Source organism: Drosophila grimshawi, unplaced genomic scaffold, assembly GCF_018153295.1.
Source record: "Drosophila grimshawi isolate 15287-2541.00 unplaced genomic scaffold, ASM1815329v1 contig_1377, whole genome shotgun sequence".
Classification (NCBI taxonomy): Eukaryota; Metazoa; Arthropoda; class Insecta; order Diptera; family Drosophilidae; genus Drosophila; species Drosophila grimshawi.
Window position 1 is genome coordinate 20,188,375 of NW_025062900.1, and position 15,142 is coordinate 20,203,516.

The 15,142-nt window shown below is 39.7% G+C and overlaps 5 protein-coding genes across 5 annotated transcripts in view; 1 reads left to right on the forward strand and 4 right to left on the reverse strand.

Annotated features, from left to right (window-relative positions):
- LOC6566802 (nitric oxide synthase) overlaps window positions 1-4,002 on the reverse strand; it is a 39,813-nt gene extending 35,811 nt beyond the window's left edge. The window contains exon 1 of the mRNA XM_032739598.1: window positions 3,937-4,002. The gene's annotated coding sequence lies outside the window, so the exon portion shown is untranslated. The remainder of the gene's footprint in view (window positions 1-3,936) is intronic.
- Window positions 4,003-4,593: 591 nt separating this feature from the next.
- LOC6567100 (leukocyte receptor cluster member 8 homolog) lies at window positions 4,594-10,837 on the reverse strand. The gene is made up of 6 exons (XM_032739165.2): window positions 10,649-10,837; window positions 8,879-10,488; window positions 7,592-8,378; window positions 7,299-7,500; window positions 7,032-7,239; window positions 4,594-6,969 (listed from the first exon to the last, which is right to left on the reverse strand). Exons 2-6 carry the CDS (start codon window positions 10,381-10,383, stop codon window positions 6,816-6,818), a joined length of 2,856 nt encoding a protein of 951 aa, XP_032595056.1. The 5' UTR covers window positions 10,384-10,488; window positions 10,649-10,837; the 3' UTR covers window positions 4,594-6,815.
- A 26-nt stretch (window positions 10,838-10,863) lies between these two features.
- On the forward strand, window positions 10,864-12,368 carry LOC6567101 (aurora kinase B). The gene is made up of 3 exons (XM_001992965.3): window positions 10,864-11,292; window positions 11,357-12,074; window positions 12,164-12,368. Exons 1-3 carry the CDS (start codon window positions 11,159-11,161, stop codon window positions 12,305-12,307), a joined length of 996 nt encoding a protein of 331 aa, XP_001993001.1. The 5' UTR covers window positions 10,864-11,158; the 3' UTR covers window positions 12,308-12,368.
- On the reverse strand, window positions 12,352-13,569 carry LOC6567102. The gene is made up of 3 exons (XM_001992966.3): window positions 13,061-13,569; window positions 12,753-12,983; window positions 12,352-12,684 (listed from the first exon to the last, which is right to left on the reverse strand). Exons 1-3 carry the CDS (start codon window positions 13,540-13,542, stop codon window positions 12,390-12,392), a joined length of 1,008 nt encoding a protein of 335 aa, XP_001993002.1. The 5' UTR covers window positions 13,543-13,569; the 3' UTR covers window positions 12,352-12,389.
- A 192-nt stretch (window positions 13,570-13,761) lies between these two features.
- On the reverse strand, window positions 13,762-15,130 carry LOC6567103 (voltage-dependent anion-selective channel). The gene is made up of 3 exons (XM_001992967.3): window positions 14,568-15,130; window positions 14,287-14,508; window positions 13,762-14,228 (listed from the first exon to the last, which is right to left on the reverse strand). The coding sequence occupies exons 1-3, from the start codon at window positions 14,888-14,890 to the stop codon at window positions 13,883-13,885; spliced, it is 891 nt and encodes a 296-aa protein (XP_001993003.1). The 5' UTR covers window positions 14,891-15,130; the 3' UTR covers window positions 13,762-13,882.
- Between the last annotated feature and the right edge of the window lie 12 nt (window positions 15,131-15,142).

A 15,142-nucleotide genomic window follows, 5' to 3' on the forward strand; every position in this document is an offset into this window, starting at 1 on the left:
CGATGATCTCCTAATTGAAGCACATGGATTAAAGCCAATAATTTATTTTTATTACTACCAAAAAGCTAACTTTTGTTGTTCAATCAATATTTCAATACAACTTTTAATTTCAAATTTTATGTGATGGCACAGTTGAAATAGTTTGTGATAATGATTCTGTGGAACACAACAAACACATAACACACAACACACACTCAACATTAGCACAAGCTAACTGCAGAACGGCTGATTGTATTTTTGGGTCTATAGGACATAAAACACATCACATTAATTCACACACACACACACACATTAACACACACACACACTCAAACACATTAAAACACACACACAGAAAATGATGGAGCTGCATATTGTTGACCGCTGGCAAAATCGGTTGACTGAATCACCATCCATTGACCAATTTAACATTGGCCTTTGATTTGCAGCTGGCACTGTCATATTTATACGTATGTTTTGTTTTGTTCTGTTTTTTTTTTTTATTTTTATGACTGGTTCCGAGTCCGTAAAACATTTTCATGCAGGCACTCAACCAAGTGGGGTGTGGGTAGTCGAGTTCTCAGGTTCAATGGGCACTCAACTCACATTTAAATTCAAATCACAAGCACAAATATACGCTTTGATTTGCTAACAAAACACACACCACTAAATAACCTACTTGAACGCATTTGTTATTGTTGGCCTCTGGAATTGGCTAAGCAAACGAAAATAATGAACCACATTTTGGTTGATTTTGGTTAATTTGATTTTGTTAGACAGCACGCATTGTTGATCAAGCTAATCAATCAATCAATCAATTAATTGACCAGTTTGATATACTCGTCTGTTAGTCTATTTTCATTGCGGATTGCCACCATTTGTTGCTATTTTCTTAGCTGTTGGTCATCTTGGCACTTAGCCAAAGTTATTGCATATCATCCCAGGCGATCAGATGGCAAAAAGATTATGTGTGTTCTCTATGAACACTTTATAATCTTATATATAAGTTATATAGTTATATATATATATATATCTGGCTAGCTTATCTTTTACCTTTCATATTCGAAATTATTTCCTTTTCCAATTGTTTAACAAATACGCTTTCTATAAATAACCAGTTACGCCTAAAACATGTCTTTCCAGCCACTTAACACAACTGCAATGACAGATTTTCGCAATCCTCGTTTCAAATCCAATCAATTGCTTTAAAATAAACTTGAATACAATCAAAGCTGATGGGAAATAAAAGCAAAAATGTTGCAAAGCCTGAATGCTTTTCGTTTTATCTCAAATGACAACGCAAAAGCGACAAAATGAAATGGTAAAAGAATCAACAAACTACAAGAAATCGCAGCAATGGAAATCGTCGAACAATTGGAAGACAAAAGGGAAATTGTAACAGTAGCTGACAAAAAAAATAAAAAAAATAAAAGAAAAAACCACATTCACACCCACAATGTATAAATAAGAGTGCAAATCTGTTAAGAAAACCCATTTAAATGTTTGGGCCAGAGCCAAGTTAAATTAAAAAACAGACGAAAAAAAGTATAGCATATTTTTTCGGGTAGGTTGCAAATAATAAAAATGTTGAAGACTTAAGCATGCACAAATTTGTAATGCTCAACTGCCGTAAACCGTATAACCCTGTTCTAGTTCATTTCCTCTTATGCAAATACACAAATTGTAAAAGCACAAGATGCCAAGTAAGAAAAATTTGCACATATGAAGTGAAGTGCGGTAGGCGTTAGAAAAGAAATAATAAAATCGTGAGGCGCTATAATGGGTTGAACGTTACGGAGCAAAATATGTATGCAAGGAAGCTGGCCAACCTGCCTGCTCCTGTTGCTGGTCCTTCCTTACGCGCCAAGGTAAACAAGGGTGGCCGACTAACTGACTGACTAACTGAGTAATCCACTGTGCAACTGGCAGCTAAAGGATTAACATATAAAAGGTTGGCGCTCAAAAGGATCATCCTTTGAAGGCATGCCCTTTTTATTTATTATTTACTTATGCAGCAAGTGCGCATAAGAAAAAAAAATACAAAAAATATGCTATAATAAATATTCGCACTTTGTTTGGCACACATATATAAAATCCACAGACGCCATGCATTCTTGGAAGATGTCAGTCGCAGCTGCGCCGCTTTTGCGTGCCCTCGTCAATATTTATATATTGTTATTTGAAATTGATATGTTAAAGCCGACTCAAAACATTCATTATACCCTTCGCCTTACACGAGAAGCAGATAATGGGCGTATGTGGCTTGTTCAAGGAAGCTTAGTCACATAGACGGGTTTAGGAATATAATATTATGTAAAATGAAAGCCTTCAATTTACTTGTGCGATATGACTTTTAAAATATGGATATGAGTGTGTATTACTTTTTAATTTACCTTAACTATCCCAATGGGTATGTTATAAAATAATAAAACAAAATACAGAAGTTCTTAAATTGATCAAATTCAGTAGAAGGCCGGTGAAATTTGTAAGAGTTAACAATGCATATATTGAAAGGATTCCTGAAAGATTCCCATTGTATCACTTGTCAATATCCTGACAATGTTTATTCACAAAATACGTTGCATAGTTGATTTTCTTCAACATATCTGGTATCTGGCAGAAAAGCCGAACAATTCAGTTTATTTGACTTACTTCGTTTGCAAAGTAAATTTGACTTGTCTATTTAAATACCACTGCAAATGTAAACCGACTTCTTTGTGACCTTGTGAAATTTTAATTAAATTTAAGCAAGTGTCCACCACAGCTTGGTAGATAAGTGCACCAATTAAAGAAGATTGATTTGTGTCACATTTAACGCAAGAGACTTAAAAAAAAAATAGTTGTAAGTATGTTGCATTCACAAGAACTGTCGCTGCAAAACTATTTTTCATTTAAATTTCAATATACAAATGGTAGTCAAGCAATTTACATTTAAGTACTAGCAACTCGAATGATAATAATGAAAAACATGAAATTGACAAAAAGAGGCACACATTTGAAACACACACCCGCCGACACGTCCTGACACGTCCTGAAAGGAGGCAACTTGCAGCAATGATGTGGAAGTGGATGTGGAAGAAATCTGAGGCAGCTGGTGTTCTAACTTCGGTGACTTGTCTCAAAAATATAATGTACTCTAATTGTTTTTAAATTTATTTAATGGGTCGGAGGAAAGTCGAGTTATAAACAGTTCGCGACTCGCTCAAACTTAATTATTGTTTTAATTAATGTCTGAAATCTTTACTAAATGTTTTTGCCGAAACAAATTTGCAATTTTCAAAAGGCCAATTGCGGCAACATCTAAGTGCTTGTCCTCTCTTAGCGGCTCGACAATATTATAAATGATTTATATCAATTTTAATTAATGACTTCTTTAGAGGTGAGTGGAGGCGTAAATATTTTTCATGATTTGATTTAATTGTCGCAGCTCTTTTGGTAAGCCTAATTTTCTGTCTGACCAATTTCATTTAATTTTGTGATTTATTTAATTGGATACGACAACATTAATCAATTGCCTTGAGGGGATTTTGTGCACAGTTTGAGTGATTATTATGTCTCAACAATTAGGCAATAATTTTGCAATTATAATTAAGAGTTGTCCAGCTTGTGGTCCATTTACAGCAGCTTCCATTTATGCACTATTTAATTACTCAGTTTAACTTATTAATCTCTTTCAGCTTTTGTCTTTAAGCGCTTGTCTAGCACAGAAAAGCTAAACTTAGTAGCATAATTTTCTAAGCAATTTTAAATTTCATATTTCGTATTCTATAAAGTTAAAATAGGCCCAATTTCATTTTTAATCTAACAAAAATCACCCAATAATTATTTTCTCATTAACACAAACTTTTTGCTTTACATTTTAAGGTTTAAACTATTCAGCTCAAATAAACTTAAAAACAGTTGAATTGAAAAATATTAAAGGATTGCATAAAAGATATTAAAATTTTTTTTACTTACCTTTTAAGTATTACAGTTATATGATGAAATGTCTTTAACTTAAAATATGTTAGTGTAACTTTTCTTTTAAATGTAACTAAACTATAAAATAACTTTACTTTGTCACAAGATATAATTAGCTTGTATTTATATATTTACAGTTCCAACTTTTTATTCGTAATAGTTCTTATTAAATTTATTAGTTTTAAATTTTTGTTTGATTTTCTATTTGTGTGCACTGCACTAACAAAGTTAAATTTTAATCTAATATCTTTTGATTATCATGTTGGTCCATAATTAGTTAAGAGTTTTGTTCCAAGATTTTCAGCTCGATCCAACGAACTCAAGCGCCGCGCGTTAACTGAAGCTAAGGCAGCAACGCAGCATCCTTAAATAGTAGTCACTCCCCCAGGACTGCCGCACAGTGGCCGTTGTCGTGGTCTTCAAAGTCAACAACCAGCCAGCATCCGTTCACCATTGGTGTAAAGCTTCGCTACAGCCTGCACGCACACACGTACTGGGAAAATCAACAATGGTTCTGCGACTTGGCTAAAGCTTCACACTGGAAGGTTTGTTTTGACGGCAACAGGTGCGTATTTGTTGTTGTCACACCGTTAAGCTCATGCAACAAGTGGCGCTGCACCTTTAAGAAATCCCCAGCATTAATAGGCAACACAATTTTATTTTGATATATTGTAAAAGCGCGCTTTTTATTTCACTTTTTGAGTGGCACGAACGCAATTTCTTGTAATTCTTGCAGCTGAAAAACGCGTTGAAATTCTCAATTGATTTCAATTTGTTTTTGTTTTTTCAACATTCAAAATTAAAAGAACAACAATTAACCTTAAGCTTAAGTAAACAACAAAAAAGTTGTGCTTAAAATTAGCCTAACCTAAATGGATAAATATACCCTACATGCCCTCGCTAAGCAAATTATTGAATATACCTGACTATAATAGCTTGTTTAATTATTTTATTGAATAAACTTGTTATTCAATTCTGGAATCTCATTTTACATACTTAAAAAGACATTTTTTTAATGGTGTAGTACTTTTTCTTGCGACAGATTAAAATTGGAAGTGCTTACAAGTCCCAAACAGTGATGGCTGCAATGTTAACGTGAAGACTGTCGATGCTGCACACTCCGCCGGATGATTTTTCTTGTTGTTGCTGGTTGTTGTCGTTGTAGTTGTTGAAAGTTGTGCATGCCTTGAGACGCTGTTCCCCACGTGCTGGTTGCAAGATTATTGTTGCTGAGAGTAGCTTGTTGATGATGTTGTTGGTGATGGTGTTGTTGATGTTTATATACAGGTATATAATAGAGAGACAAGACATTAGTATTAACCTTTTTTCAATAATTTAAACAAATAACAAACTTTAAAGCTAATGCTTAAGATTATTAAAAAAAAAAATTAGATGATAAAAGCGGAAACAAGCCCAAACAAATTTTGCCAACGATAATTTGTTGAGGCTCCCGCGTTTTGTTGGCGGTGTTAATTTTTTGTTAATATTGTTGTTAATTGATTAATGTGTATCATACAGTATAGTTGAATTATTTGGGTATACATTCATTGTGGTTTCAAGTTCAGTTTTGTTTAGTTCACATATAGTTCACATTTGTTACACCTTGCACTTTTCATATTGCTCATTATTGCACTCAACTCAGAGGTTGATTAGTTTGAAGGATTTCTGGTTGTGTTTTTTTTTATTTGATTGAGAAGATTGATGAGAATTTTACTTTCTGCTAAAAACCTGAAAAGATGTTGGCTCAACGACGTAGTTCGAAACGAATCCACACGACGCAGAGTAAATAAGAGTTTGTCCCAAGAATCTCAATTCCGCCTTGATGTTACTTAACTTCAGAATAGCTTTTTTCTTCCATAACAAGTGACAGGAAACTAAAGCACAGGCTACATCTAGAGTCATAGCTATCATGACGTTCCACATTGTCCGCTGCTTTCTTAATGAATTCATCATTTAATTCTGAAATTCAAGAGTAGATTGCAATGTTCCGCTAGTTGATCTTCTGTCAATCCCAGAAACCATGTTGCCGAGTCCTTGATGACTTTGAGCATTTCCAGCGTCGATATTTTTGCCTGCAACCAGGTCGCCTCGATGCGTTCGTTGATATTTTCCAGATCCCAGGAACCATGAGTGACAACTTTAAGCATATCCAGCGCCGTAAGTTTTGCCTGCACCTAAATCGCTGGAAAACCGACGCGGTGCTCCATGTGCAGATCCATAGATGATAATCCCTATGAAGTATTTCGACGATATTCAGCAAAATATTTAACTTAGAGACCGAGAACGTAGAATTGTGATGAATTAATTGTTCAAGTGCAGATGAAACTTAAATTGCAACCTCCATGCGAATGTAAGCCGACGACGACTTCTTTTCGGTGCTTGATTTTTTTTTGCAGTGATGTTTGAACAGTTTGGAGTTGAATTAGGGGCAGAACCGAACTGAGATACATTTGTGAAGGGGCGGGGCCGAATATATATATTACAATTGTCCAATTAGCAAAAGAGTTAATCAATAATACAAATAGATTGTATTGTATAAATTCACCGCAAGGGCACGCGCACTTAAACATATATGTACAAAAGGGCGGGAAGGGGAGGCAAAAAGAAAATAGAGATAGAAGAGAGAGAGAGAGATAGAGACAGATAGAGGTGGACAGATGAGGTAGCCGCAAAAATTCCGTACAAGGCACGTCCGGCTCTCTGTTGAGCTGAACAATTTTTAAAACGGAAATCGAATTTGAGGGACTTTTGGTTGTGTGATATTTTTTTTGTGGCACGCGCTCGCTTGCTCGCCGGCTTGAGCCACTAAGCTCCACCACAAATGGTTGCACAGTTTGTTTAAAACAGTCAACATTTGACACTGCGGCTAAGCGACTTCAAATGGCAATGGCAGCTGCATTTTTGCAATCGATTTGTGCCCCTTCTGCGGCATACGGTAAACTAAAGGTGTCTAGCCACTCTTTGCACTTCTCAGTACTATCAAATGCCAAAACATTTGACACATAGTCGATGCTAATGTTGGGGCGATAACTGCAAAAAATACAATAAATAACATTAGTACAAAATTAATTAATAAATTCGTAATTACGCACGATTTAATGATTACGCGCAGGGCCGCCTTGCGCTCGCGCTCCAGGAACCATTCAATCATGTGGCCCGACATGAGCGGCGCCTTCTTATACAGATCAAACAGCTTGCAATAGTTGCCCAGCGACCAGGCCGAACGGAATTGTAAGGCATGCGCTATGACAGGATTCTCGCGCTGATCAGTTGTTATCGCACGCAGCACAGTTGTTATGTCTACCAAATGGACTATAATTTAGTAAATTGATTAAATTATTAATTGTAAGCGATCTTACCCAAGGTATTTTTGGTAAATATGTAGTAAATAATGCGATAAGCTGTAAACTCAAGTGAATTGCTACTGTTTCCCAATTCCAGGTAGAGCATCTTCAGCTGTGTCTGGCACTGATTGAACTCTTCGTGATCGCCCTTCTCCATGGCGATGCGTGCATGCGTCTCATATACCTCAACGGTGAACTTATCGCGTATACCTTGGACCTGCGAAACGAATAGACGCCAAAAAAAGAATGTAAATGCAAAACTGCATTATGTATATTTATAAGATATTAGAAGTGCCTGAGGAACTTACAGTCAGATCCTGACGTATAGACTTCAACTGATCACACGCATAATGATAATCGTGATTGGTGCGCCACTTGCCCTTCACATTGGCCAGAGAATGGGTGAGCACCTCAACGGGTCGCACCTCGCATGCTGATGGCGCTTTCGTTAGGCGCAAGAATGACTTTTCTAAATCCCTACATGTGCCTACAATATGCAAATCGAGTAAATCTATGCCCGCCGCACCCGCACCCGTATCATCCTCGTAAAACATCATGCCAGACGTTGAGCGGTAAGCAGCCGCCGCGGCTGCCTGCAATCTCTTCTTGTGCTTGGCCGTGGTGAGACCAAACGGTGAGCTTGCAATGGCGACGACAGATTTCTTTGCCGAGCCGCTGCTCGACTGTGAGAAACGTGCCGCACGCTGTTGCAAGCGCGCTGTGTCATCATCAACGGCACCGCCCACCGACGACGAATGTGTGGCATAAAAGTGTGGCGTCTTCTTTTTGTTGTTACCACCACCACCACCTGCTCCGGCAGCGGCAGCTGCGGCCGCGGCAGCGCGCTTATTTCTCTTCATCAGCATTTTCTGTTGTTTCTTGGACATATTCGAATGGATGGGTATAAAATCGCTGCCGAATGAATCATTCGAGCCCGTCTTGCGCAACACCTTTCGGGCTGGTGGACTAGCACTGCTGCTGCGCGATCGCGAAGGGGAACGGGACCGGGAACGAGAACGTGTCGAACGGGAACGAGAATACCGTTTCCTGTTATTGTATTTCGATGCTGTGGACGTGGAAGACGATGTGGGCGAACTGTGAAACGCATGAAGTCAATACAAATTAAATTAGTTATATATATGACAAATACTATAATTTACTATATATACAATTGCAAAAATAATAATAATAGTACCACTCTCTCAAAAAATGTTGTCAAAGGTGTCTCTTAAATTTGTAAATTTAAACAGATGAATAAGTTTTGTAGGAGTGGAACAAGACTCTTAAACAAAAGAAAAAGATCATAATTCACATTCTTCACCGTTTTCAACATATTTAAATTGAATTTAAATTTAAATTTTTGAAATAGGAAATACGCGAAAAATAATAATAGCAGTATATTACATAATAAATTATATTGAAAAGAATTCCAGGAGTAGTATGAACTTCAACTTATAGGGGGAATTTAAAACAATATATTTAAAATCAACATTTGAAAAAAAAACATTGCAGAGCTCCTGATTTTCATAAGAAAAAATGATGTGGTGCTATTCATTTTATTTTGGGAATTATTTATTTATATCTAAGAAACTTACCGTGAACGACTCCTGGAGTAACGTAAAGATTGCTGCTGATGATGCTGCTGTTGATGTCCACCATAGCCGTTGGCAAACTTATTAAAGGCGTTAACCTTCTGTTTAAATTGGTTGACATTCGGCTGCTTCTGATTTGACTTTTGTGGTGATTGCTGTCGATGCTGCTGTTGCTGCTCCTGATGTTGTTGTTGTTGCTGCTGCTGCTGTTTTTTATTAAAGTAATTACTGCGCTGTGGCTGCGGAGGCGTCACATTACTCAGCACCACATCGATGGCATCGCGTTCGCTGTGCACCGTCGGCATGGGCTCATTGTCCCAGTCGCGTGTCCAAAGCTCATTGCGATTAGCGGCGGCAATAATCTTGCCCTTCAGACAGATATCAATCTGATCTTTGTCCAAGTCCGTGGTGCACTTCGAGTAGCAACGTGCCACATACTGATTCAATGAATCGGGCCACGAATCATTCGAAGCCATTTGGAAGCAGCTATTTGGTCGCTGCTTAAAGGCTGACACTGATGCTGTTCCTGATGCAGGACTTGCTGCTGCTGCCGCTGCAGCCGTTGCTGGTGATTGTGGCGTCTCCTTTGGCAGCGACTCGAGCACAACTGCTGGAGGAGCTGCTGCTAGGGGTGGTGGAGCAACAATTGCCGCTAAAGCTGTTGTGGGTAAGGGGGGCGGTGGTTTGCTCAAATCCGGTGTGGGTGGCACTGCCGGGGGCACCACACCAAATGGATTTAAGGCCAAGCCCGTAAAGCCAACAGGCGCCTGCATTGGTTGATGTTGTTGTTGCTGTTGTTGTTGCTGTTGCTTGTTCATGTTATTGTTGTTACTGTTGTTGTTGTGGTTAATATTATTATTGTTGTTTTTGTTATTGCGCTTGCGCTTCTTTTTGTTGTTGTTGTTGTTCATATTATTATAAAGATGAAGATGCTGCATTGGATTTTGCTGCTGCTGCTGTTGTTGTGTTTGCTGCTGCTGCTGTTGTTGTTGATGCTGCAACGGATTCGGTGCATTTGCCAAACGTTTCTGATTCAAATTTAAATTGAAGCGTATGCCACCAAAGTTTTTGTTCTGCTGTTGCTGCTGCTGCATTTGCAGCTGGTGTTGATGATGCTGCTGCTGTTGACTTTTATTACCTGGCTGACCAGGTGTTGGCGGCGGTGGTGGTGGCGGTGCCGTAGGTAGCGGCGGTGCTGCCAGCGCATTGCTAAAACCAGGCGGCAAATTCGACGAACTAATCGTCGATGTTACCTGCTGTTGTTGCTGTTTCTGCTGCTGTTGTTGCTGCTGTTGCTGGTATCGCATGTAGTATTGATAATATTGTTGATATTGCTGCTGGTAAGCGGCTGCATTGCCGCCATGATGTTGCCACCAGGCGTAATTGCTCCATTGTTGCTGCACATTGGCAGCGTTAGCCGATGCTGTTGGTTGTTGTTGTTGCTGCTGCTGCTGCATCTCTTGCAACTGTGGTATTAATGAGGGCGGCGCACTCATCGCATCCGACATACTAATACCGACCGTTTTGTTTTGTTTTTTTTTTTTTGTATATGTGCGCACCTTTTTTACGCTTGTGGAACTTACCTTTACATTTAAAATGCGTGCTTGCCGCACCTTTTTGCGTTACAAAAATAAAAGAGAGAGGTGAGCAAAGAAGAAGTACGTGAAAATGCCATATATGGTACAAAGTGTGTGTGAGTGTGTGTGGGTATGTGTGTGCGTGTGTGTATGTGTGTGTGTGCTTATACGCCATTTTGATTTTTTTTTTGCTTACTCAAGAATCTATCCGTGGCCTATTTAATTGCTATTTCACAGTAGGCATATGAAACGATTTATTGGTTATTTGAAAACACTTGCATTCGCTAACACGCGCACAATTGTATGCTGGATAACACAGAATGAATTAACGTTCATTTGCTTTTGAGCAATACATATAATAAATGAGATTTTCACGTCTACACAATGTGTGCTCAAAATTTTCTTTAGTCACACAACAACGATTTGATCTGACTGTCGATATCACAGCTGCAAAGTTGAAATTAAGAGCAATCGAATAACCATCGCATTGCGCATATATACGAAAAGAAACATTGTTGTGTTATCGATAAGGCCGCAACACACCTAAAGTATCGAGTACTAAATGATATGGAATGAGTAGCATCGAGCAAACAAGAAGACATTCGAAAAAACGCGCAAATAACTGTGATGCTCCATATTGAAAATCGCGAAAAGTTGATTCATTCTGGAAAAGATTGCACCAAAGTTAATTGAAAATAGCTACAACATGTCGCAATTTCGCACCAAGCATGCAACGCGAACACATTTGCCACATTTAATGAGCAATGTACCCGATGAACATCAGGAGCCAATAAAAAAAATGTGCCTCAAGATGATGTCCCATGATGCCTACGGCAAACCGTAAGTTCATCATTGCAAAAACTGTTTTTTATTGCTGTATTAATTGTGATTGCTAACTGTGTAGCTATGAGTGGACTTCACGGGATTTCGAAATGGGCGCACCACTGGGTCGAGGCAAATTTGGTCGGGTGTATCTGGCGAGGGAGCGTCACTCTCACTTCATAGTGGCCATGAAGGTGATGTTCAAGGAGGAGGTGCGCAAGGGCAACGTGCAGCGTCAAGTGCTGCGCGAAATTGAAATACAGTCGCGTCTGAAGCATCCCAACATATTGCGCCTGTTGACCTGGTTCCATGACGATTCGCGCATCTATTTGGCCCTAGAAATCGCATCAGAAGGCGAACTGTTCAAGCATCTGCGTAATGCGCCCAATCATCGCTTTGATGAGCCTCGCGCTGCCAAGTACACCTATCAGGTGGCCAACGCCCTCAATTATTGCCATCTCAATAATGTCATACATCGTGATTTGAAGCCAGAAAATATTCTGCTAACAAGCACCGATGATTTGAAGCTAGCCGATTTTGGCTGGTCCGCGCATACGCCAAATAATAAGCGGAAAACGTTGTGCGGCACCTTGGATTATCTGCCGCCCGAAATGGTCGATGGACACTCCTACGATGATAGCGTTGATCAGTGGTGTCTGGGCATATTGTGCTATGAGTTCGTCGTGGGTAATCCACCGTTTGAGTCGAGCAACTCGGAGATAACCTATGAGAAAATCAGACGCTTAGATGTACACTATCCATCGTACTTGTCGTCGGGCGCCAAAGAAATCATTGCAGGCGTAAGTTGAAATAGTCAATGAAAAATCTCTAAAGAAAAAAAAAAAGAGTTGTAATAACCCATTTTATATATATATATATTGATATATAGTTGTTGCGTCGAAAGAGTCAGGGCCGTGTCAGCTTGGTGGATGTGATGACGAATCAGTGGATTAAGGATGGCATGGCCAAGCGTGCTGCCCAATTGCAGCAACATTTCAACGATGGCTGCAAGGAAAATCTAGCCAGAAACTGATGGCATATGAATATCGTTGCGTTTGTAAATTAAATAAAAACAAATCAAAAAAGCACTAACATTTATTAACATTTTTTCCAATTTAGCAAGTAAAACTCCAAGAAATACCCATTTTGTGATTGCCCTCAATTGGCGCGCTAATGTCGCAGCCTAAGTGATACATAATTCTAATGTTCTCACTGAGGTCGTGCTGAAAGACGGCACCCAAAAAGCCGTCGTTGCTCAGCTTGGCCTTGATCCGAGCTGTATCAATATTGCACTGAGCACCAATCGCAATGTGTTTTGGTTCATCCTTGTACAGATCCCCCTTGAGTGTAACAGCCCAGCGATCGCCAAGTCGCTGGAAAACGGAGCCGCGCAGTTGCTTGAAATTCTCGCTACGTGTGGCACACAATAAGCAAAGATACTAAACAATAAGCAAATATATTGGAAATCCAGGACTCACAGCTTAAGGCACAATTCGGTGCGACCGTTGTTATAGCCCGCGGCAATTGCATGTTGGTCAAATCCTTGCCTCTTCCAGTCGTAGACCATACGATAGCCCAGCAAAAAATCCTCAGCCGGCTGCACAACTACATAGCCCTTTAGATGTGCCACATTCATAAGCGGTACTATCAAATCAAATTTGATTGGTGTCTGCTCGTAACCGGTATGCAAATCCAGCATAACACCCGAACTGAAAAAAAGATGCCGAAGATTAAAAATCGTATGTATAAAACGACATAAATCTGAAATCCCAATGGTGTCCTTTACCTGCCATGCGCGGCATATGCCACCCTCAACATGGCATTCAGTCTTCCATCGCCGTCTTCAGTGCTTATGCCAAGTGTACCCAAGATGCCCTCCGTTTGCCAAACCTGTGTCATATTCAGCATACCGATTCTCTCGCGGATGCCCACGCCACCCGATATCGTTTTGGAATCAGGCCTAGCCGTGCCATAGTTGTAAAGGGTACACACATCGCTCGCTTTACTGGTGCAATCGATATGCCAAGCTCCAATATTATAGCCAATGGTTAAGCACGCCGTGGCCAATCCACCGATGTGAAAAAATGTTGGCATTCGCCCAGCGAATGGATCCGGTCTTATTATCTCTTCTTGAATATCGGACCCATTTTGATCATTGGCATCTTGAGAGTTTGGAGGCGCATCGCGGGGAGTATCCTTTCCACGATCCTCATCGCCATGTGCTTCAGTTTTCCTGCTCTTAAATATTGTCCTACGAAATACAGACATTGCACCAAATTTTAAAACAGTCTTTTTCCAATAAACCAAAATTTAAAAATTGGACATTTTCCCAAATGGTATTTCATCTAAAAATTGGTTTGACAACTTTTTCAATGCTTGCTTAAATGCAAAACTGATCGATCGTTCTGTTAAAAGATACAACTTATCTTTTGTAACTCATTGTAAAAAAATACAAAAAAATAATCAAAAAAGACGCAAATGGAGAACTCCAATGAAAATGCTTTATTTTAATTCTAAATTTCAGTGTATATTTCTAACAATTGCAAAATGGAGAAAGTAATTTGTTGGCGATAACTGGAACAACTGTTATTAATATTATTATTTTTTGTTAACACTGCAGGGATATGCCAACGCCAAACTTATGATTTCCGTCCGCGATTTTCTGGCCATCGAGCACGGCTGAGACGGACATGGTGACACCTTCGCGCAGCTTCTGTTCGTAGCCCAGACCCAGTTCGATCTTATTGTTGATTTTGGCACGGATCAGAGCATCACCCTCCAAATGATAGATCATACCCAAGCCCACATTCAGACCGTCTCCTTGCGGCTGCTCCTCAACTTCAACGCCCTCTTGCTGGGGTGCTGGGCCAGCAACGGACCCAATCTCAAAGGCGCCGTCAATTTGATCGTTAAACTTATGGAACAGCGACAGTAAAAAGCTCTCGGCGTTCACTCTAGTCGGAGAGTAGTTGGAGGAGCAACAAAAACAACGCTTTTGCAATAAGCACTTACAGTTCAGCGTGCACCACTGTCGCCTCATGTATCCAGCCCAGGGCAACTTTCCATACAGCTGCACCGCCGTTAATATCATAATCGCAGGCAGCACCGCCCAGAAACTCCTTGTGGCCCACCACCAGCGACAGGCCCAGCAAAGGATTTGACTCAATACTGATTTTGCCCATTATGTTAAAATTATCCTGAGCATAGCGGGCCATAAACCCACCACTCTTGTCGCTATATATATGTGTGTATATTAACCCAAGATCTGATATAGAATTTAATCTATAACTCACCCGCTTGATGGCTGAAAGCGACCCTCCAAGGCGAGCAGCAGCCCCTCGGCTAGTTTGTCCTTGTGTGCGATCTCGCCGTAGAGCAGATTATCGGTGTTCCAGCGTTCGGTGAGCGTGATGCCATAATCCTGCATACTATATTTGCTCTGCAAGGAGCCCATCACTTTGCTGGCATCTTGACTGGCGAAACCCGTTGTATAGAATTCGAGGCCAGAGGTTGTCATGGTCTTGCAGTCAAGCTGCCACAAGCCCGGATGATAGTTCCGTCTAAATAAATCGCGGGCCAGTTTGCCCAAATCCGTATAAATTGGAGGCGGTGCCATCTTTGGCCAAACAAACAATTTGTACACTTCGTGCGGATAATATAATTTCAGAATTTTCCAAACAGTCGTTGTGTATCACCAGAATTTTTTATGTTATTTTTTTTTGAGAAATTTGTTAATATTGTAATTGAGCAATGTTCTCCAAGCTCCTTGTTGTTGAAAAATAAATTTTAATTTGATATATGAAATGTATGCTATGCTGGCATTAATTCAACTACTTTTCAAAATATTGAATCGAAAAACGCAATGAAA

Bases quoted from the DNA above. Each gene is read 5' to 3' on its own strand.
- LOC6567102 (XM_001992966.3), bottom strand. From the start codon at position 13,542: ATGTCTGTATTTCGTAGGACAATATTTAAGAGCAGGAAAACTGAAGCA. The intron at 12,984-13,060 runs GTAAAGGACACC...TCTTTTTTTCAG, and splicing joins GCATATGCCGCGCATGGCAG to TTCGGGTGTTATGCTGGATT. The intron at 12,685-12,752 runs GTGAGTCCTGGA...TGCCACACGTAG, and splicing joins ACCGAATTGTGCCTTAAGCT to CGAGAATTTCAAGCAACTGC.
- LOC6567101 (XM_001992965.3), top strand. From the start codon at position 11,159: ATGTCGCAATTTCGCACCAAGCATGCAACGCGAACACATTTGCCACAT. The intron at 11,293-11,356 runs GTAAGTTCATCA...CTAACTGTGTAG, and splicing joins CATGATGCCTACGGCAAACC to CTATGAGTGGACTTCACGGG. The intron at 12,075-12,163 runs GTAAGTTGAAAT...ATTGATATATAG, and splicing joins CCAAAGAAATCATTGCAGGC to TTGTTGCGTCGAAAGAGTCA.
- LOC6567103 (XM_001992967.3), bottom strand. From the start codon at position 14,890: ATGGCACCGCCTCCAATTTATACGGATTTGGGCAAACTGGCCCGCGAT. The intron at 14,509-14,567 runs GTGAGTTATAGA...ACATATATATAG, and splicing joins CGCTTTCAGCCATCAAGCGG to CGACAAGAGTGGTGGGTTTA. The intron at 14,229-14,286 runs GTAAGTGCTTAT...CTCTCCGACTAG, and splicing joins ACAGTGGTGCACGCTGAACT to AGTGAACGCCGAGAGCTTTT.
- LOC6567100 (XM_032739165.2), bottom strand. From the start codon at position 10,383: ATGTCGGATGCGATGAGTGCGCCGCCCTCATTAATACCACAGTTGCAA. The intron at 8,379-8,878 runs GTAAGTTTCTTA...TGCGTTTCACAG, and splicing joins TACTCCAGGAGTCGTTCACG to TTCGCCCACATCGTCTTCCA. The intron at 7,501-7,591 runs GTAAGTTCCTCA...TTCGTTTCGCAG, and splicing joins CTATACGTCAGGATCTGACT to GTCCAAGGTATACGCGATAA.